Source organism: Typha angustifolia, chromosome 7 (genome assembly GCF_048772165.1).
Source record: "Typha angustifolia cultivar Huaian chromosome 7, ASM4877216v1, whole genome shotgun sequence".
Lineage (NCBI taxonomy): Eukaryota > Viridiplantae > Streptophyta > Magnoliopsida > Poales > Typhaceae > Typha > Typha angustifolia.
Window position 1 is genome coordinate 16,427,239 of NC_133245.1, and position 20,834 is coordinate 16,448,072.

Genomic DNA, 20,834 nt, shown 5'->3' on the forward strand with positions numbered 1-20,834 from the left:
GAACAAAAGTCCTCCTATTAAACTTGAGGCTTTTTATTAATACACTTTATACCAACCAAATAGGCGAGAAGGAAAACAAATTTAGTGATCTTGATTTGTTCACACGCTGAGTGCTGACCGTAGTCCATTAAACGGCATAACCCAAACCCATTCGTCAATGTTCAAACAACGTCTGAGCTTTACCGTACTCAGTAATTTAGTCGAACACCACGAGGACGCAAAGCAAGCCACAGAGAGTCAGGGGAGAGGGCGAAGATGCTCCTCACCAGAACCCAAACCTCTCCCCTCTTCCCTTCCAAATCCTTCGAAAAGCCTAAACCTAAGGCTGGCTTCCTCTCCACTAGATTTGCCCCTCTCCGCGCCTCCGCCGCTGTCACGGCGAGGCCGTCACCGCCGCTGCAAACCCCTGCACAGATCCGCGTGGACGTTCTCTCGGAGTCGCTTCCCTTCATCCAGCGGTTCCGCGGCAAGACCATCGTGGTCAAGTACGGCGGCGCCGCCATGAAGTCGCCGGAGCTCCAGACCTCCGTCATCAACGACCTCGTCCTCCTCTCCTGCGTCGGTCTCCGCCCGGTACTCGTACACGGCGGTGGCCCCGAGATCAACTCCTGGCTCCTCCGCCTCGGCGTCGAGCCCCAGTTCCGCAACGGCCTTCGAGTCACCGATTCCCTCACAATGGAGGTCGTCGAGATGGTTCTCGTCGGAAAGGTTAACAAATCCCTTGTATCCCTCATCAACCTTGCCGGCGGCACCGCGGTCGGCCTCTGCGGGAAAGACGCGCGTCTCCTCACGGCCCGCCCTTCCCCTGATGCCGCCGCCCTCGGATTTGTAGGCGAGGTGGCCCGTGTCGACCCCACAATTCTCCGTCCTATTCTTGCTGACGGCCACATCCCGGTGATCGCCACCGTTGCTGCAGATGAGGCCGGGCAGGCTTACAATGTCAATGCCGACATCGCTGCTGGCGAGATTGCGGCGGCGGTCGGTGCTGAAAAATTGATCTTGCTTACCGATGTGGCAGGGATCCTCACCGATCGTAACGACCCCGATAGCCTTGTGAAGGAGATTGATATCAGTGGTGTGAGGAGGATGGTGGAGGAGGGGAAGGTAGCCGGAGGGATGATACCCAAGGTGAATTGTTGCGTTAGGTCACTTGCCCAGGGGGTCCGGACAGCAAGCATTATCGATGGCCGGGTGCAGCACTCTTTGCTCCTCGAGATCCTCACTGATGAGGGTGCCGGGACCATGATCACGGGTTGAGTTGCACAGCGGCGGATGGGCTGGTAAGGATGGTAAGTTTTGTACTGCTTTTGCTTAATTTATGAGCAAAGTTAACAGCTTTGTACTTGAATAAGGAGGGTACCTGAGTTGTAGGGATGAAAATTTTAGCTGTTGTTCATCTAGTTATCTATTGCTGTACATCAGTGTATCTCTGCGTTTCTACCCTTAACTTAATGTAATGCGTGTTTTTCATGGGATTTTTGCTTTGGATTGGAAGTGTATTGTTGCTTCTTTTTGTAGTTCTAGAGGAACACTGATTGTCTGAAATAATTTAGGGCCTTTCTAGTCCTTCCATTTGCACGCATTTTCTTACTTAGATACTTCTTCTTAGCTATTGCATGTGTTAGTGGAGCGTGTTGGAGCTATTCGAAGTGCAAATTATTGATGTTATGAAATGTGCGGAGATGTATTAGTAAGTGAATTTTGGACAAATATAAATGGTGAACCCTCATAGTTGGCCTGTATGGTCCCAAAGAGTAGATCATACTTAATTGCTTCTGATTCAAGTGGATTGGTTGTGATGGTAATTTCTAATATAGGTAATGCTTCTGTTTGCTGCTTGAAGTGGAAGCGCAATCATCTGTGGATGTGGCTACTGGATACATGTGAATTGACAAACTTTTATCTGGTTTGGATCTGAGTGAGTTGATATTATTAGTAGTCTCAAATCAATTGACCATTCTTGAATACTTTTCATAAAACTCTCAACTGGTCAAATTTTAAAAGTGTAATATGTTCTTATTCAAATGATCTTTTTGTCATGAGAATTTTGGGAAGACAAAAGCATAGAGGACTAAAGGTACTTTTTTTGAGTTTGTTTAACTCTGGCTAAACATAATTTCTTGGAGTTCGATTGAAACTTGTTCTTTCTTTTCTAATTTTCCTTCTCTTAGATATGCGTCTAATCTAGTTGGTACGAACTACCTGTAGTAGTTCGCAAGGAGGAATTGCTAGATGGTGGCAGAATGGTTTGACAAGACCCTCCTGTTGTTGAAATGTTAGTTCTGTTGAATGATCATCTTTGGCTCTAGGAGATATGTATTTTATTGACCTAACCTTTTACAACTGAATAATTATCTTTGGTTCTAGCAGATATCTATTTCCTTGACCTAGTCTTTAAAATAGAATCATTTTTTGAGCTATGGAGGAGTAAAGTTTGGTTGTGGCTAATATAGCAAGATAAAAATGAAGTGAGCTGTACAATTGTTCTGTTTAGTTTGACCTGATCGTTATCATTTTCTGTTACAAGGATAATATGGATTTTCCATAAGATGGTTGTTTTGATGGATCAGAATTTTAAGTAACTAGGAAGAACAAAAATGGAGCTTAGCTTTACTAGATAAGGACATTAAGGTGGATGAAGGAGGTCAGGAGAAATGGTAAAAATAAGACATGACTGGTCTAACAGAACTTAGGCAGCCTCATAAGGGGGACAGAGACTTCTACTCAAAATAGAGCAAACTGAGAGAATAACCAATAATTGATTGACCGATTAGTTGGGGTTGAAGGTTTGATTGTTTGTTGTAGTGTTATTTGTTTGCAACCTCAGGTTTAAGAACTTGATATTTTATGGGTCAATTTTATTAAATCTATCGTTTATATGTATCCTCTTTGTACTTTATTTTGGTAGGAAGGTGAAACACTTGTTGGCTCAAAGCTTAGTAGTAGTGAATAAGGACATGATAACCCTTAGATTGTTGGAATACGTTGCGCAAGATAGTGCGGAAGGGAAAAAAGATTCATCTATGTGTTTCTAAATAGATGGATGTAAGGCTTTGTGCATGTGGTGGAAAGAGAAAGATTGTCCTCGATTAGTACTGAGGACGTGCAGTATGTGTCTTTGTTTATGTGGTTCACAAGATTAATGTCTAAATTAGTATTCTTATCCTTATTCCTTAGTATCTTAACGTGCTTATCCTTGGGCTGCTGGGGATACTACAATTTGTTGATGTTTATTCTGGTTGGACAAAACACCGAAGTAAATTTTTCTCTCATCTACAAGACTCGACCCCTCTGATAGGTACATCTAGGAAATGGAACGTTGTATTTGATTCAATTGCTTCATTGATGCTGTCTTGTTGTTGTGTAGTTCATCATCAGCATAGCTATGATATGCTGTGATCAGTATCTCTTGGATTATTTTACGAATTTCATCTTTTTATTTTGTTATATGAAGTGATGTGAGACAAATTAGGAAAATTTACATTCTCCGATTACTGTCCACTGTTCTACCAAAATTGGACCTGGATCACTAAATGCGGAGTTTACATTGGCATTTTGCTTCTAAGAACCTTAAAGAATGAATCCCTCTTGATGAATACCAATTATAGCTCTCTTAAATGTGATATGGGTATTATGTTGGCCAGTAATATCAAGGACAAAGTAACTGATGACAGCAACATGGTACCAACCGTCAAGATGTCAAGTTCTAAAGTGTCCTTCACTTGGCATCAACAACTTTGTGTCATTGTGTGTCCATAATCAGCAGCAGGACACATGGGCAGGAGCAACGGTTTTGGGTACTAAATTCTAACAATCCCAATTGGAGCAATTGGCCTATACTTGATGATTCTTGGAATTAATTGCAAGATCAGAAATGGAGATCATTTCAGACATATGAGTTTGAGCTGTTTCTGTCCTGAGATCTTTGTGATACTAATTTGAATGGAGGGAGATTTTCTCTATGTTTGGTTTCAATAGACTTCTAATACGAAAGACAGGATTAAATACATCTGGATTGTAACCAATATCACAGGAAGTTCTGTGTTCATTTTTGTTAGCTTAATGAATTTCTTTATTTTCGAGTATAGTTCTCATGCTCAACAGAGTTCTGTTGTAAAACAGTGATTAGAAGAACCACAGAAATTGTTTGTCATCAAACCCTGAGATGATAGGTTTAAAACAGGGGGGTGTTACTCTGTTCCAGTCGACTTCATTTGCGTTTGTGATTATGGATTATACCTGGGTGTCCTGTTTTTCTAGGTTCTCCATGATATAAGCAAGATTTGGCCACTCTTTGACCATTGCGAAACTGTGATTTACTTGAGTTGTAAACTGCTACTACACTTGAGAACAGAGTCATACTTCTTGTGCGTAATTTGTCGATCCATTGGAAAAACCTCTGTTTACTAGATGATCTCAACCTAATAGAATCATTTACGTATGCATCAATGTTTGTTTCTGGTGCACTCCTATGCGCTCTGCAGTCTTTTGCTTCGTCTAGGACAAGACAACCCACACTATGGCCGGCAGGGATTGCTCAGGGTCACGCATCTCCTACTTGTTAATATTTCTTTTTCTCTCAATTTCACCAATGAACAAATTGATGATGTCTCTAGTTTGGTTGCTTCACTCGGTTTGTTAGCCACCAAAGAAGAGTAGGGTTGGGCAAGGAGGGTCCCACCCACTAGTTGCTTCCTTCCACTCATGCAAGAGTGCCCTCCTCTTTGTTACATTAATATTGTGTGTTATTTGTTTCGCTTTCCTTCATGCCCTTCCATTCTCCACGGCCGAGAGGTGTCGCAGAGAAAAAGAGGTGGGAGCAAAAGGTGGCCCCTTTGTTCATTAGTCACTCCACTCATCGCCCCAATAGCGAATTAAGATATTATAATATGTTTCACTTTGTTATTTTGTCAATTTTTACTCATGATAGGATGTGGGTGTAGTCTTTGGCTGAGGTCATGACGATGCATTTTCTAATTAAAAGATAACATTATTTGTTGTATTATTATTATAAGATTTTAAGTTTATGATACATTGATACTAAGTAAGCAAGCCGTTATCTTGATTGCTTTGGTACTAGATGACCTCGGGGTAATAGAATCCTTTTCTTTTCTTTAATTTATAAGATTGTGGAGAAAATTTTACGATGGTGTTATGCCAATGCGGAAATGGAGAGCTGTTGAAGGGGAAATTAGGAGCACATCGTCGTAATTTAAATATTAATGTTAAACCTTACGCTAGTCGCCATAAATCCGGCCCCCAAGATTCCAAGCAAAGACTCGAGGAATCTAATGGCGCTCTCGTGATTCTTCCAAAGTCTCCGTCCAAAATTTTACCGTTGCTCCTTTATAAGTAGGAGAACGACGAGCCTTGGGATTCCACTCCATCCCTTACCTTCGATTCCCCCGCCAAAACTTCCGAAAAAGAAACCCCACCCCCAGCAGAAATTTAAATCACCTCCGGCCTCGAAAATTTTCCAAAAATAGTAAAAATAAATGCATTCGCTCCCCCACAACCACCTCATTCCTCTCCCTCCTCCGCCGACGGAGACCAATCTCCCCCTCTCCTCATCGTCAGCCGCGGTGGGATCCCGTCGTCGCGTCATCCCCTCCGCCGCATCAACTGCGGTGACGTCACCCTCCCCCTCTTCCTCCTCCGCCGCCGCCGCCTCCGGCGGCGACTCCCCTGCAGCCGCGTTCTGGGACTACAACCTCCTATTTGCCTCGCAGCGGTCCGAGTCGCCCGATCCGATTCCCCTCCGACTGGCCGCCGGTTCTATCCCTGCCGACTTCCCCGCCGGCACCTACTACCTCGCCGGCCCTGGGCTCTTCTCCGACGACCACGGCTCCACCGTCCACCCTCTTGACGGCCACGGCTACCTCCGCGCCTTCGACTTCGACTCCTCCGGCGCCGTCCGGTACTCCGCACGGTACGTCGCTACGGCGGCGGAAAGGGAGGAGAGGAACGGGGACGGGGGGAAGATGTGGCGTTTCACGCACCGGGGTCCGTTCTCCGTCCTCAAGGGTGGGAAACAGGTGGGAAACGTGAAGGTGATGAAGAACGTGGCGAACACGAGCGTGGTGAGGTGGGGAGGCCGGCTGCTGTGCCTCTGGGAGGGCGGGGATCCGTACGAGATCGACCCTCGGTCATTGGACACGGTGGGGCCCGTTGATCTCGTGGGCTTCAAGGATGGGAATCCCGATGTAGATCGGGCGGCGGCGGCGGAGGAGGAGGAGGATGGTAATGGGTGGAGATGGACTGCTAGGTTGAAGGATATGGGTATTAACGTGGCAGCTCATTGCTTGAAGCCCATCCTTGGTGGTGAGTAGATTAATTGGTGACTATGATTGTTTTGACGTAATTAAAGAAGAGCTACAACGATTACCATTATAAAAGAAAATCAAAAGAACAGTAGTATTATTTTTGCAATTTTTAATCAGGCTTCCCATACTGATTGAATTATTAATAATGTATAATTTAATGTTATTTGTGGTTGCAGGAGTGTTTAATATGCCACCGAAAAGGTTATTATCTCACTACAAGATTGATCCCAAGAGGAACAGGCTCTTGATGCTTTCCTGCAATGCCGAAGACATGCTCCTCCCTCGCTCCAACTTCACTTTTTATGGTAGTAGGATTAATCTTAAACAGGATATTATCACATAAGTACAACTACTGAGTAAAGAAAGAATTTAAGATAGGCAATAATCTACACCTTAATTTAAGGCATCTTATTTGTTCTCCAACTTGCGTGTAACCTGACAGCTAACAAATATTTCCTCTCCCTTGCTGTAGAATTTGATTATAATTTTGAGCTAGTAGAGAAGAAAGAGTTCATCATCCCAGACCACTTAATGATTCACGACTGGGCCTTCACCGATGGCCACTATGTACTCCTTGGCAATCGCATCAAGCTCGACGTCCCTGGTAATTAATTTACTATATAAAACCTTACCCTATGTAGCTACATAGTTATCTCAGACGTAATGAAAAGCTCAGCATATGAAGCATAGGTTCGCTGCTTGCATTATCGGGGTTATATCCGATGATATCGGCGTTATCCGTGAATCCTAGCCAGCAGTCGACGCCGATCTACTTGCTGCCACGACACGCCGAGAGCTCAAATGGCGGCGGCCGGGACTGGAGAGTGCCCGTTGAAGCTCCGTCGCAGATGTGGGCGTTGCATATTGGTAATGCCTTTGAGGAGAGAGACGTTAATGGCAACTTGGAGATCCAAATGCAAGTCTCGGTTTGTTCCTACCAGTGGTTCAATTTCCACAGGATGTTTGGTACTTACCTGTGCTATCTCTTGGGCTTCTAAGATTTTATTTTTATATAAATTAGAAGTTTTACAAACTAAGTTAGACAAAGAGATTAGTTCTTTGATATATATATATATAATCAATTCTTCCAAAAGAAAATATCACAACGAATTCAAACTATGCATATATAGTGTTGATAGTTAGTTATAACTCTATTATCCGTGGTGATTTCTTAATAGCCTCTAATTTTATAGGCCAGAGCTCTAAATATAAACATCACCGTATTCCAGGGTATAACTGGCGAAATGGAAAGCTGGACCCTTCTTTCATGAATGCAGCTAAAGGAAAGGAGGCGTTTCTACCTCACCTAGTCAAGGTAATTAAGTGTATACTCTACTTAATAGAATCTTTAATACTAGTAATTGCCGATGAGTCATCGTGCAATAGTTTGCAACGATATGAAAATTTGAATCCCGCACTAAAGAGGGTGACGAGTTTACTTGTCATTAGATATCAATCAACATGGACGCAAGAAAAGGAACAAGCGGCAGATGCAAAGTAGCTAGTCTTTCAAGCCAATGGAACAAGCCGGCAGACTTCCCGGCGATCAGCCCGGCCTTCTCCGGCCGGAGGAACGCTTACATTTATGCCGGGGCTGCTTCAGGCTCGCGAAGATTCTTGCCTCATTTTCCTTTCGATAGCGTAATAAAGCTCAACACCTTCGATGGGTCCGTCGCTTCGTGGTCTACCGGAAGGAGGATGTTCGTCGGAGAGCCCATCTTTATTCCAAGAGATGGGGAGGAGGAGGAGGATGACGGCTATATTCTAGTAGTAGAGGTAACAAACGTTGCTGCATATATATATATATATACACACACACACGTCTTCTCATTCAATTTTCTCAAACCCATGTTTCGTATGTTCTCTATTCTGCATGGCAGTATGCGGTTTCGAAGCAAAGGTGTTACCTTGTGATACTGGATGCAAGAAGAATAGGAGGCACTAATGCAGCTGTTGCAAAGCTTGAAGTGCCAAAGAGGTTGACATTTCCCCTTGGATTTCATGGGTTCTGGGCTTGCAGATGACCACTGTACTTGAACGTAGTTTTTGCTGTCGTCTTTCAAAACATCTTGCATAGCAAACTCAATATGCCACTCCTTGCAAGAATCTTAACGCTGTCGTCTGATATCCACTCCATTTGTAAATTGACAACCCGGAGAGAGAAATATTTACCCTCGTACAACAATAAAACCAACCAAATTAACCAATATTTAGTTCTTCGATCCTCTCAAAATAAAAGTGCAACAAAATCTTTCTCAACGCTACTTCACTTGGCAGGCACTTAAATTGAAATAAATAACGAGACAATTAAAACAAAACTTAAAACATATTCAAGTACTACTGAGAAAGTTCTCCTAACATCCAGAATTTGTTAACAATGTTTTCCTTCTGTTGCCTGACTCACTCAACTCTTTCAACACTGTCACACAAACTACTAAACTCTAAAACAACCAGCTAGGATAATTCATGCTTTACATGCCTAAGCACACTGCAAGCAGTCTTGTCGGCGAATTTTGGTTTAAGCTCTTTGGACGCGTGTCATGACGACAATGAGGAAAACCAGAACAGAGAGCATAAATGAGGACCTCACAGCATCATCAAAAGAACCAGCCTCCTTATCATCTGTTTGAGGGTGAAAGAACTCATTTACAAGCTTCATGATGTTATCAAAAAATTCCACTATTTTGGTCTTGGTGGTGCTGAAGATCCACCTAAGGAATCTGGTGGAACTGTCAGGGCGTTCATCTAGATCTTGTGGCTCATTAACTCCAACTGCATCTAAATATACACAAAGTGCACGAGTAAAGGATACATAAAAAGGATAAACAGAGAGTAGTGTGATAAATTAAGCTTAGATTAATTATAAAAAAAAACATGTAAGGCTAGAAAGTACTATGTTGACTGTTCTATCAGACAATTTGATGATAATAAGAATCCATGTAAATTGGTATAATCTCCAATGTTTAATCTAGGCATTACATTTGTGGAACTAAAAGTATCCACCACAACAGGACCAACAATTATCCTGCAAGCTCATAAATATCTTCCAGTGCTATGATTAGACAAATGGATACATCAATTTAGCAGAAAACTTCCACATACCATCACAAAATGATTTCTTTAACTCCTGTACTATCTCATTCTTCATAACTGCATCCCATACAGCTTTATCAGATGACAATGAAACAACCATTTTCTGCATAAAGGAGAGCAAAAGGACAGTGAAATCAGGCTGACAAAACAATTTAAACTCCAAAAATAGCTAGATCTCTGATGATGTCATCTAATAGCATAAAACTCAATTTAAGCCAAAGAAACAAAAGGAAACCTAATGGCAGAAAGATCAAGTTCAATATGTAAACAGCACTTTTCTCTTTGGTACTGGCTTCAGCGTTAGCAACAACTTCTTTAAACTTCTTGGTCTCAAATATTGTGACTTGTGAAGCTTCTTAGATTGTCGAATTGTGCTCGATAAATGGTAAGCATGATATTATTCCTGCTGCAATTGCAAATGATGACTGCATAGTGGGTCTATGCATGCTTTAATGAACAAGGTGCTCAACTATTTGAGGGACTAGAAAGCAGTGCTAAAGGAGCCTTTCATACAGAGGTTTGTGGCTTAGGTTTCTCATTGGCTGCTCAGGCCATTTGAGTAGTCGTCTAGATTTTCTTAAGCAGCTGCCCATCTATCATCTGCAGTTAGTATCACCTATCTTTCTTAAAGAATATCAAACCTCTCATAGGTGATCTAACCCTGATAAGATTAACTGCTTTTACACAATATGCATATCAGTAAAACAATAAATGCATCATGCTACTATCCAGTAGTTATTACAATCAAGAAAGTTCATAGAAGACCATGACCTCTCAAAGTATTGGATCCAATTATAGAAAACAACATTACCAGATAAACTCTGTAACATTTCTTTCTAGTAGGTTCACTTGTCTATCATGGTAGATACATCTTTGATTGACTAACATGAGGTAAAGCAGATGGTGGCAAAGTAGAAAGAGTTCGATCAGTTAAATAAATTGTTATGGGGAAACTAATAAACAAAGCTAGTAGCCAATTGCATAAAGCATGAGGAATAAAAGAAGTAGTTGGACAACATGGATATAAAAGAAATATAAGAGTAGGAACATTTAAAACTGAAAAGAGTCTACACAGAAATGCTATATGCATATAATACAGTAAGCGGCTGTTGTCACCTGAATTGATGGATTTATCTGCAAAAGATGAAATGCATCCAAAACTTTTTCACGTCCTTCTGACTGAAAAGCACTTGAGCTATAAAGATGCATCGACGGCTCAATCCAGTCTAACTCTGTTGACAATTCTGAGGAACCTCCTGATGCAGCCTCTGAAACGATTTTTTTATCAACTGCACCCTGGTCTGAAAAAGAAGGATATCCAACTTCCTGCACCCCTGAGAAAGTGACTGGCACAAATATCCTGCACAAAAAAGAAAACATTTTGTCATGGAAAGGGAACCAAAGAAGCTTTCAGTAGACAAGCGCCATTTAATGTTTTTGGTCCAGTGGAAGCTGTAGACAGAAACAACTTCTGTTATGATTATCTAGGTGAATTAATAAGTTATTGCCATTTATTGGTGCAACTTGTAACCTGCTTGAGTCAGGGAAAAGGACTAAGGGACTAAGACATACCCTCCCACTTCCTTTCACATTTCAGAGTTCAGTCTATGTAAAGAAGGACATCCATAGAATTTACAGGAGTATCGTGTCTGTGCACTTTATCTACATAGCTGACTTGAAGAAATTGCAACGTTTCTAGATTCTAAGTGGAGAAATGATTACCTGTAAAAGATGGTACCCAAATTAACAAAAATTCAAAATTTGCTTTTCATCTTAACCAGATGAAATTAAATTATCAGAAGAAAAGATTGTGCTCTCCATTCATTCACAATCTTAAAAATAGCTATATTATATCCTTAGTAGCGGTGACCAAAGGAAATCCATAAAGAGCTGCAAATTGGTAAGCTAGAGATTGAGCGAAAATCCTCTTAACAGAACAACACCAACAGAGATTCCTATAACTACCTAATAAAGCAGATATATTGCAGCACTTTAGCCCTTCAACTACATGGGCAGCATCTCTTTCATATGGAAACAAACAGAAAAGCCTATGACAAACCATGACTACTAATTTTTCCCCTCCAAAGCCCGCTTTCCGGTCAATAGAGTAAAACAACCAAAAAGAGGCATTTCTTATCGATTAATTATTAAAGTACTGTACAGGGGAAAAAGGACTAAATTGTGCACAAAGTCAAAGCAGAATGTCTAAGATATGAAGATCGTAAACATGGGAATCATATAACCTAAATAAAAGAAATCTTTCAAAAGAACACAATTACAAAAAGGAGAAGAAGAAAAGATCAAGGTTTCAAGAACATACTGCTGAAGAGAAGAGACAGCATCCTCAACCTCCTCCCTCGAGGGAACTTTTCCGAAAACCAATCTTTCCGAGAACCCAAATCCACCGACTTCAAACCCTCTTCCCCCTCCCTCCATTTCCACCACCTCTTCCATCATCTCCTCCTCCCTATCGACGGTTTCCCACTCCTCCCCATCCCCAAAGCAAGGGCTCGCCTTCCAATTCCCGACCTGCCCCGCCGCGGCGGCGCTCGAGAAAGTCGGCGACGAGGTCGGAGAAGTCGGCGATGAGGAAACGCGGACGACGCGCGCGTTTCCCGCAGCCGGCTTCGTACCCCTTGCCGGCGCCGAGATCCCCGGCTCTTTCAATCCTCCAACTCCTGCCCCCACCACCCTCGCCACCGTCCTTAACATGCTCTCTCCACCCATTCCAGGCGACCTCTTCATCTCTCTCTCTCTCTCTCTCTCTCTCTCTCTCTCTCTCTCTCTCTCTTATCTATTAAAAGTTGGTTTCATGGATTGAGAAGGTGACGGTGAGTGGTTTTGTACTGTTTCGAGAAAGAGGTAATCCTTGGCGTTCTTTTCCTGGATTTTTATATTTTATTTTATTTTTTATCTCGCGTCGAGCCATGAGGGGTCTTTTGTGCTATATGTTTGACGTTCTTTTGCATATGCCTACCTTACAAAGCAATTATTTTCGTTTCCGTCCTCCATTTTCTTACATATAAACCCTTGGAAGCATGTGCCCGCTCGATCCTAAATTTCAAAGGTTAAACCTATTACGAAAAATTCATCATCAAATATGATAGATCTTATCGAGTTTTTTTCTTAAAAGATATTACCGTTAAGAATAATAACTTAAAAATATCGTATCAGATAACAACAGTGATTGAAATCCTAAAGCGATAATACCCACAAAATCCGCTAAAAATTCGTGCACGAATCACGATCCATCTAACATGCAAAAAAAAAAAAAAGAAAATGGCAGATTGGCATTTTGGCCCTTCTGTTTTTGTCAAAAGGCATTTTGGTCCTAAAAAGAAACAAATATAATTTTAGCGGGGTCCACATGTAAATATCCATCTTCGTACGAAGTGCGTCCCACGGCATATAATTCGAACGGACAAAGCGACGAGAGCGGTGGACGGGAGAAGATGGCGTGTCACGCGGTGGCGAGAGGGTGGCAAATGGGAATGCGAGCTTTTTAAAAAGATAAAAAGGAAAAGGGAAGTGGATATTACCATCCATTACTCGGCTTATACGAGACAAAAGAAAGACGGCAATAATAGCAAGGGGTTGATGGCGTTTTAGATTTCATTAAATTTTTAGTACAGATGTTGAGGTATTTGGCATTGGTTTCTATAAATTACTTGGATTCATTAGGATTAAGCTGCAGTACGAAAAAATATATATATATATATATTTATTTATTTGGACATTTGGACCTCCTTGCATGAGCTAAAGTTAACCAAATTATTTGATTGATTAGTGGATGGGGCAGCAAGTGGGCAAAGTTGAATGGAATACGAGGAGACTTTACGTTCATCATGCTATTTTCTTATTGGAAAAGACTGTGGTAGTGGTGAGATTTTGGTCTTAATATCATCTTCGAGCAGGGATTCTCCTATATGATTGCTTGAATTTTTGAAAATAATGCTCAATCGAACTTTGCTATAATACAACATATATTCAGACAAAAATATTTGACAGCACATTGGATTGCTAGCAAAGTAGAACATTTGGGGTTAAGGAGTTTTGAGGAAACACCCTTAATCCCTCAAATACTTTGTTTACTTTGATCAATCCGGCATTTTCGATATGTGTTCATCACTAGTTTCTAAGGCCACTTACCAGGCAACAAAAGGAACAAGCTATTCAAATTTCACAAGGTATTAGGAGCAGAAAAGCACATCAAACAATAACTTGCATGGCAAAAGCTTGAACTTACATTAAGGAGGGTCGAGGAAAACAAATCTAAGCAATTATTAACTTTGGATGCTATTAGTAACTTTTTCATGAACAATCAGACCCAGGAATCAGCAATAGCAGGCATTAGAGAGGAAAACAAATGGACCAGCCAAAATGGGAAATTGAAGAGACTTGGATAGGTACGACTGGTCAAAAACAAAAGTAAATATCAACTATTAAGCACGAATTACAGTAACACAACTCAAGAAACAACTGAAAGCACCATCTAATTTAGATAGAGAAGTAGCAAGTCCTTCACTTATGTAAGTCATAATAGTTCATTGAACTACAGGAACAAAGGGGTGACTTTTCAAAGTTAAAACAGATGTTCCAAACAAAAGATCACAAAATTTCAGGACAGGAATTATCGGTAACGACGAAGGGACAGTGTCTGGTTCCTCTTCCAAGTTGCTCTGCGAGATGGTCTCGACTTGTGATGCCTGTGACCCTTGCCTCGCAGACCACGATACTTCTTACCAGCTGAGGTAAGTCCACGAAGCTCACGGTGTTTGTGAACACCCTTGCAGATCCAGTTAATCCTTGGGTCATTACGAATTGCGTTGTGAGCAGCATCAACAAGGATAACCTCATAGTATTTGTAAGTTGAATCCTGCAGTAAAATAAAATAAATCGGGAGATGCTTTAATGCATGAGAACTGCAACACAACATATAGATGATAAACAACCGAGTCTTCAAACAAAGATAAGTAATTACATAGGGGGTGCACAGGATTGTTCCTCTATGCCTATTAGCTACTGCACAACCAACATGAGGTCAACATGACCATAGACTAGGGTGATAATGGGTTGGATAATATCTGGTCCAAACCAATTCCGTATTTGAAAATGTAAGATATAGGTTGCAAAATTCTTATCCGACCCAAATTTGAATTCGGATAGAAATTCTAAATAAAATCATATTCCAATACGGATTCGGATATTAATTCAGATATGGGTTCAAATTTGGATATCTATTTATTCACAAACATGTAACTTGAATTCACTAATATTTAATGGATTTTCAACCTTACAAGCTCTCCTAATCAGATTTACTTATAAATTATTTCTGCATTTTCATCTTCTATAATCCACATTCTACAATTAATATGGATTATTAATATTTATTTATTAGCAAACATATATTAAATAAATTTATTAGTGTATTGCATATCCTTAAACTTTCTAGCTCTTACAATCCTCAAAATTTTCAGATATATTTAGATTCATTTATATTTCACATCTACCTAAATCACCATTTATTTGTACTTTTATTTGTTTAAGGTCTCACTAGCATTCAATTTGAATCGAAATTCATTTAACATTTAATTTGTATTCGAAATTTGTTTAAGATCCGGTCCATATCCACAATAATATCTGATTAATATCTGTATTTGTTTCATCCACATATGGTTTTACATTTTGTATCCATCAAATATCTATATTCGAAGCAAAAGTATAAATCCGGATGTGGATTCACCAATATCCGATTTGTATCGGATTCATTATCACCCTACCATAGACACATGACGTGACAATAATTTCTAATTAGATTATTACTTTATTTGAACAATTATAATATAAGTCTAAATGTGCAGGAATGTTCAAACTATTTTACTTGGCCATTGGGATCAGTTATTAGACTAAGTCAGATTAGTGAGCTACTTCCACTTTTCAGGAATGCTCAAGAAAATACTCAAATTTCTTTCGATCTTTGGACTTTCCAACATAACTCCTCAACTTCTCAACGTTTGGACTTTCCAGTTTAACTCCTAAATTTTTCATCCTTTGATCCTCCCAAATAAGACCTTCAAACCTTCAATCTTCCTCTCCTCTTTATAAACCACATACAACCTTTAGAGGGAGATCAATGTTGGAAGGCCATCAAATACTTTCTTCTCCACATAAATCTCTCCTCTATTCTTCAGTCTACTCTACTCTCCTATATTCCTTGTGGGTTTCCTCCATTTATCTTCTCTCTATAAAACTCTCATAATCCTTATGGGATTCTTGTTAATCTACCTTATCACTATGCTCCATTTTCATGTATACAACCATATACAAGTTGTCCTGAGTTGCCCAGAGTTGAAGTTGAAGGCAAGACTTAAGGCTAAACACTATCCTTCTTAGTAAGTGAGATCCAACAATATTCTACTATTCTTTATATATTATTTTGGTCCTAAATCCTACAACCATTTATAACTCCTTCAAACCTAGACCTATATTTAGGCAGCTCCTGATTGATCTAAGTCTAGTGGTCAATCCATTTTTATCTTTAGCCATATTTTTTAGTTACAAAGTTTAGATTTGTTTTGTTAAGTTTTAAGTTAAACTAGATTTAATCTTGCTTATATTTTAATAGAAGGCTTTATGATCATTTACTACTTCTGTTCATTGTACTGCTGAATTCATTTAGCCTACATTTGATCATATGTTCTCCAACATTTGTTAGCAATTTTGGGGTGTATTAAGACCAATTGTTGGTTGGTATCAGTTTAAGAACTTTATATTACATTTAGACAAACTTTGAGATCTTTCAAGATGGAATTGATTCAAAACAAAAAGAAAAGAAAAGAAATGTATCAAGGAAGTATCCTAACCTCATTGAGCCAATATGAGTTGAGCACTTTCAGACCACCTAGTTTCCGTCCAGCTCTCTCCTCAGCAACTGACCTCTTGTTCCTTTGGAACTTTAGCTGTGTGATACCCTGATTCTTTGGCTTACCATATACAATACCTTTAGGGACTGGTCTCTTCCTGCCACCACGCCTAACTCGGACACGATAAACAACATAACCCTGCAAGTCATGGCAGAGCATCCATTTAAGGTCCAAAGATGCAGCGTTGTGGACAAAAACATTCTAACACACCTCCCATAAAACATTTATCGGGTACCTAAACTCGCAGTTGAGGTAACTGGTGACATAATGTATGGGTGTTCAAAAAAAATTATTACCAAAAAGAATAAGCAATAACTGAATGCTACACTGCCGGTGAAAAGAAAAGCATGCACAGCAACTCATCCTAATTCCACATTCATGAAGAACCACAACAGACATAAAAAGTTCTCTCGGTCACACTTGACAGTCCGAGGGATTCAACAAACAAAATACAAGTTGAAGAAAACTGTGCCAGATGACCAAATTTCTTAATCCAATGTAAGTATATATTCAAGTATGTAAATTTAAAACCTTTACAACCTTTGAACAAGTTCAGATTGTGCTTACGAAACAACATAAATATGTTAATCCAATGTAAGTATATATTCAAGAGTATGTAAATTTAAAACTTTTACAAGCTTTGAACAAGTTTAGATTGTGCTTACGAAACAACATAAATATGATAGCGATGATCATAATGACAAATATCATACATCTTCAAGAGGATTCAATGCAACATCTGATTATCCATCACCTATCAAATAGTCATTACAAGACAAGAAATCGCTAAAATGAGCAACATCTAAACATCCTGTAATGCGAAACTTTGTATACCTGCTTGGCCTTGTACCCAAGGCGTCGAGCCTTATCGGGACGCGTCGGCCTCGTGACGCGGACGATGGACGGGTGCTGACGATACTCCCAGCATCTCACCCTCTGGAGAAACCGCATCACATCCGATTGCTTCTTCCTCCATAGCTCCGACACGTACTTGTATGCCCCTAAAAGAATCCACCAAAGAAAACGGGCCGAAGCCGGCACGGTTTACTCGCGTTCTACGAAAGAATAGAAGGGTTACGAATCGAAAGCTCACCCATGCTTGCGGAGAAGCTCGCCGCCAAGGTTAGGGCTTGGTCGGGGCGGAAGATGAGTTATAAGCGAGAGAGGGGTTGAATTTAGTGAATCACGACCGTCGGATTTCGTCCGGGCGATCACAACCGTTCTTTTGGCGCTTTAAGTGCGCAAGTAGGGTTTTAGCCATGGGTTCTTTTCATCTGGTGGGCCAAAATCCTGATGAATACTGGCCTCGGCCCAGATATATATTTTAGGTTTGTAATCGATCCAATTGGAGAGCTCGAATGCAACCTCTTCCGAATTGAAGTTGGTGCATTACCAGAGTCATCATTTGCCATCAACTTAACATACATTCGATAAATCTCTCTTCACATTACATTTGGCATGGATATCTTTTATTTTATTTATTTGAGGTGTGGATCTTCTTCGTTGTACCAGTTGCTCAACAAGTGCTTGACGAAATGCACCATACTACCAACAATGAATCTATCCGGCTGTCTAACATATATGTATACATATATACGTACGCAGCTCGTACGAGTGACATCTTATTTCCATAAAAGCAATCGCACTTGTTTACGTACACCAAACATACAGTTAGCTAATGCCTCACTCCTCACTCCTCACTCCAATAGTATTTCCACTATAGTTTGCTGCATGCCATGCCCACTAAGAACCGAACCATCCAAGATTAAGACTCTCCGAGCCATAAGGACGGTGCTCCGGTGGCGTCTTGTTCGTCTCTTGCGTCTTCGCGAAGCGCCCTTTGATCCTTGGCCTCATCTCGGCGTACGCTTTCCTCGACGCGTATCTGATTTGCTTCTCGTACCTTCTCCTCTTTCTCTTCTCCTTGTACCTCGTGACCTTGGCTTCCCTCTCCAAGGAGGTGTGTCCGAGACTCGAAGCCGCCGCAGCATCGCCGGCCTCCGTAGGGCTCCCGATTGCCATGTCGATGAACGTGCCACCGCAAAATGACTTCCGCGAAAGAAATGAAACAATAACAATACTTCAGCAAGCATCATCAATATAATGTTCTACGATACAGGATTTAAAACTTTCGCATGCATTTGATATATCTATCAGTTTTAAAACATTAAGCATCGTTCTACTTTAACACTCATCTTTATTTCATGTGAAATAATTAAAAATCTCACAAAAGGACTCCGAATAATAATTTCACTTTTAGCAATGTATCAAAAGAACTCTTTTGACTCATTAATGAAAGACTACGTGTTCTAGAGCTGACAAAAATTAAGGAGACTAAGTCCATTATAATTATAGAACTACGTGATGCTTCCATCATGATCGCATAAGCTTGAAAATAACTACATCTTAGCTTACTTCGTATTTTAAAAGGAATATCTGGAAAAACTACTAAAACTCTCAAGAGGATAGAACCACTCACGGCGGTGGAGTTGGTAGCCGCCGGACCTTCCGCCAAAGCCGTGACTAAGCCATGCGGCGATTGGCAGGATACACGGAGGCCATCGACGTAGTTAAACTCCGGCACGATCGCCTTTCTCCCCCTCGGTTCATGGAAGAGCCACGCCACCGTGTCATCCTGCCCAAAGAACTGGAACTCCTGGATTCCATCGGCCTCCTGGCTCTGTCCGGGAAACATCTGAAACACCGCCCGGTTGAGATCGGTGCGGTGGCGGCACGTGGCTCCCCCCTTAGCCCCGCCGCACGTCTCGCATACGTCATGCGAGGACATGGCGGCCGTCATGTACGTGGGCGGAGAAGATGAGCACTTGGCTATGTGTGGTGGTGGTGAAGAATTGGGAGGACGGTAGGAGTTTAAATGGATGCGTGCGAAGCGATACTTCTTTGGAGAAGACAATGATGTGGAGACCAATGAGAGGGAAGGAAGAGATGTGATCAATCTTTCCTCTTCTTACGTGGACGTTTCCATGCCACCTTTTATTCCTCGCTATTCCCATTCCCTTGCTACCTTAATTTTATTCCCTCACTTTTATCCTAGCTAGTAGCTATCTTCTTCTCTTATCCGCTGATAAATTATTCCGATAGTGGGGCCAAAACTAATTTACCCAGTTTACTTCGGATAAATAAGCCGGAAGCACAAACAGAACACGTAATTAACGTCATATTATGTTTGTAGTTTGTTGACTGATTCTAGAAAACAATACAAGCTATCCAAGTCAAGTGAAAGAAAAGTTTTGGATTTGGTTAGAATCCAACCACAGTGTATTAACTCAATGATCAGATCTTTATTAAGATCTATGGCTCAATCTCTCTAGTTTGACCAACAAAATTCTCTGTGCTAGTTCTTTCCGAGTTCCAACCACAAGGATAAGATTAATAGTGTGAGCCAAAGCAAGATTGGCTCCCATCCACACAATTAGGAGCCCAAAAGTGGCATCTGAAGGCAATTTGGACCGCAGCAATACAAATAGAGGCCCCCAAATTAAGTGGCATAACATCAAAAGAACCAACCATCTCACTTACAATCTTACATCTGGTAGCTTCTCCGGCAGGATTGAATACCAAAACAAAAATGCCTAAAAGGAGGGCATATGAGCAAAAGCATAGGAGGCCATGGCCATGGCCATACCTTTGGATTCTGGAAAAATAGTGTCAATGGGCAATGTCGATGCTTTGATGCTCTCCTGCATCAGTGAGGAAAAAGAACCAAAGAAAAGAAGTGAACCTATAATTGCTCACATAAAGTTCTGGTGCTCTCAAGCCAAGACATGGGTAGCATTCCTTTTTAGATGAATCCATCCTGAAGTTGCCACCTAATAATATTGCACTAGATTCTTTCCAGCTACACCCAGATGTTGAACAATATTCTTGATATTTTTCTTTTGATACACCTAATAATTTCGTAAAACTAATCATAGGTATAGGTTTAAACACAGAGACTAATACCTTTTGATATCTAACTTGAATAGCCAATGCAAGCTATTTAGATTTATTCCATTAAAATTCACCTCATGGGGGCTCGACACGTAGTGATGGGATTAAGATTCTCCATGCTTCGATATCACATAATGTGAAACAAATTTTGAATCATTTTATATAATTTATAGATGGGAAAAAATGTGATTTTTAATCTAAATTCTGTTGTTACTTCGATTAGTTAGATTAAATAGACAAAATGATATTTTAAAAATAATTTAATAATTTTAGTGGCTATAACGATCTTTGCCCGAGTAGAGAGAGAGAGAGATAACAGGTCTCCTATTTTCTAGTCCGATCCGATTCGATGCCACAATCCATACTAGAACGATAATGATAAAAGAACATTATATACGTTATCATAATTATCATTGAAATCTTTATACTCCTTCAAAATTATTTCATTAATTGAATTTAACTGATCACAATCACAATTATATTAGATTAATAAACTTATTTATTCTTGTATAAATTATTTAAAATGGTTTAAAAATATGTGATA

At 40.5% G+C, this 20,834-nt stretch overlaps 5 protein-coding genes across 6 annotated transcripts; 2 read left to right on the plus strand and 3 right to left on the minus strand.

The window, feature by feature from the left end:
• The first annotated feature begins 153 nt into the window (after nt 1-153).
• On the plus strand, nt 154-3,967 carry LOC140763731 (acetylglutamate kinase, chloroplastic). Of its 2 annotated transcripts, none has more exons than XM_073102051.1 (2): nt 154-1,289; nt 3,645-3,967. In XM_073102051.1, exon 1 carries the CDS (start codon nt 256-258, stop codon nt 1,255-1,257), a length of 1,002 nt encoding a protein of 333 aa, XP_072958152.1. In that variant the 5' UTR covers nt 154-255; the 3' UTR covers nt 1,258-1,289; nt 3,645-3,967. The 2 variants fall into 2 exon arrangements, with proteins under 2 accessions (XP_072958152.1, XP_072958151.1); XM_073102050.1 differs by lacking the exon at nt 3,645-3,967 and adding an exon at nt 1,818-2,069.
• Nucleotides 3,968-5,450: 1,483 nt separating this feature from the next.
• On the plus strand, nt 5,451-8,812 carry LOC140763878 (carotenoid cleavage dioxygenase 7, chloroplastic). The gene is made up of 7 exons (XM_073102252.1): nt 5,451-6,321; nt 6,500-6,628; nt 6,796-6,927; nt 7,014-7,289; nt 7,553-7,638; nt 7,773-8,099; nt 8,204-8,812. Exons 1-7 carry the CDS (start codon nt 5,496-5,498, stop codon nt 8,345-8,347), a joined length of 1,920 nt encoding a protein of 639 aa, XP_072958353.1. The 5' UTR covers nt 5,451-5,495; the 3' UTR covers nt 8,348-8,812.
• On the minus strand, nt 8,651-12,212 carry LOC140763879 (uncharacterized). The gene is made up of 4 exons (XM_073102253.1): nt 11,737-12,212; nt 10,533-10,776; nt 9,426-9,519; nt 8,651-9,101 (listed from the first exon to the last, which is right to left on the minus strand). Exons 1-4 carry the CDS (start codon nt 12,159-12,161, stop codon nt 8,842-8,844), a joined length of 1,023 nt encoding a protein of 340 aa, XP_072958354.1. The 5' UTR covers nt 12,162-12,212; the 3' UTR covers nt 8,651-8,841.
• A 1,617-nt stretch (nt 12,213-13,829) lies between these two features.
• LOC140763970 (large ribosomal subunit protein eL15z) lies at nt 13,830-17,570 on the minus strand. Its single transcript, XM_073102369.1, has 4 exons — nt 17,433-17,570; nt 17,174-17,340; nt 16,280-16,477; nt 13,830-14,292 (listed from the first exon to the last, which is right to left on the minus strand). The coding sequence occupies exons 1-4, from the start codon at nt 17,434-17,436 to the stop codon at nt 14,047-14,049; spliced, it is 615 nt and encodes a 204-aa protein (XP_072958470.1). The 5' UTR covers nt 17,437-17,570; the 3' UTR covers nt 13,830-14,046.
• Nucleotides 17,571-17,925: 355 nt separating this feature from the next.
• LOC140763157 (transcription factor GHD7-like) lies at nt 17,926-19,192 on the minus strand. The gene is made up of 2 exons (XM_073101225.1): nt 18,819-19,192; nt 17,926-18,388 (listed from the first exon to the last, which is right to left on the minus strand). The coding sequence occupies exons 1-2, from the start codon at nt 19,137-19,139 to the stop codon at nt 18,083-18,085; spliced, it is 627 nt and encodes a 208-aa protein (XP_072957326.1). The 5' UTR covers nt 19,140-19,192; the 3' UTR covers nt 17,926-18,082.
• Between the last annotated feature and the right edge of the window lie 1,642 nt (nt 19,193-20,834).

What these genes read in the sequence shown, in the direction of transcription:
- LOC140763731 (XM_073102051.1), top strand. Translation starts at nt 256, where the DNA reads ATGCTCCTCACCAGAACCCAAACCTCTCCCCTCTTCCCTTCCAAATCC.
- LOC140763878 (XM_073102252.1), top strand. Translation starts at nt 5,496, where the DNA reads ATGCATTCGCTCCCCCACAACCACCTCATTCCTCTCCCTCCTCCGCCG. An exon ending in CTTGAAGCCCATCCTTGGTG is followed by an intron (nt 6,322 to 6,499) that starts GTGAGTAGATTA and finishes TTGTGGTTGCAG; the next exon opens with GAGTGTTTAATATGCCACCG. An exon ending in CAATTTCCACAGGATGTTTG is followed by an intron (nt 7,290 to 7,552) that starts GTACTTACCTGT and finishes ACCGTATTCCAG; the next exon opens with GGTATAACTGGCGAAATGGA.
- LOC140763879 (XM_073102253.1), bottom strand. Translation starts at nt 12,161, where the DNA reads ATGAAGAGGTCGCCTGGAATGGGTGGAGAGAGCATGTTAAGGACGGTG. An exon ending in GCTGTCTCTTCTCTTCAGCA is followed by an intron (nt 10,777 to 11,736) that starts GTATGTTCTTGA and finishes TTTTTTGTGCAG; the next exon opens with GATATTTGTGCCAGTCACTT. An exon ending in AGATAAATCCATCAATTCAG is followed by an intron (nt 9,520 to 10,532) that starts GTGACAACAGCC and finishes TCCTTTATGCAG; the next exon opens with AAAATGGTTGTTTCATTGTC.
- LOC140763970 (XM_073102369.1), bottom strand. An exon ending in TTGGGTACAAGGCCAAGCAG is followed by an intron (nt 16,478 to 17,173) that starts GTATACAAAGTT and finishes CATGACTTGCAG; the next exon opens with GGTTATGTTGTTTATCGTGT. An exon ending in ACTCATATTGGCTCAATGAG is followed by an intron (nt 14,293 to 16,279) that starts GTTAGGATACTT and finishes ATTTTACTGCAG; the next exon opens with GATTCAACTTACAAATACTA.
- LOC140763157 (XM_073101225.1), bottom strand. Translation starts at nt 19,139, where the DNA reads ATGACGGCCGCCATGTCCTCGCATGACGTATGCGAGACGTGCGGCGGG. An exon ending in CGGCTACCAACTCCACCGCC is followed by an intron (nt 18,389 to 18,818) that starts GTGAGTGGTTCT and finishes CTTTCGCGGAAG; the next exon opens with TCATTTTGCGGTGGCACGTT.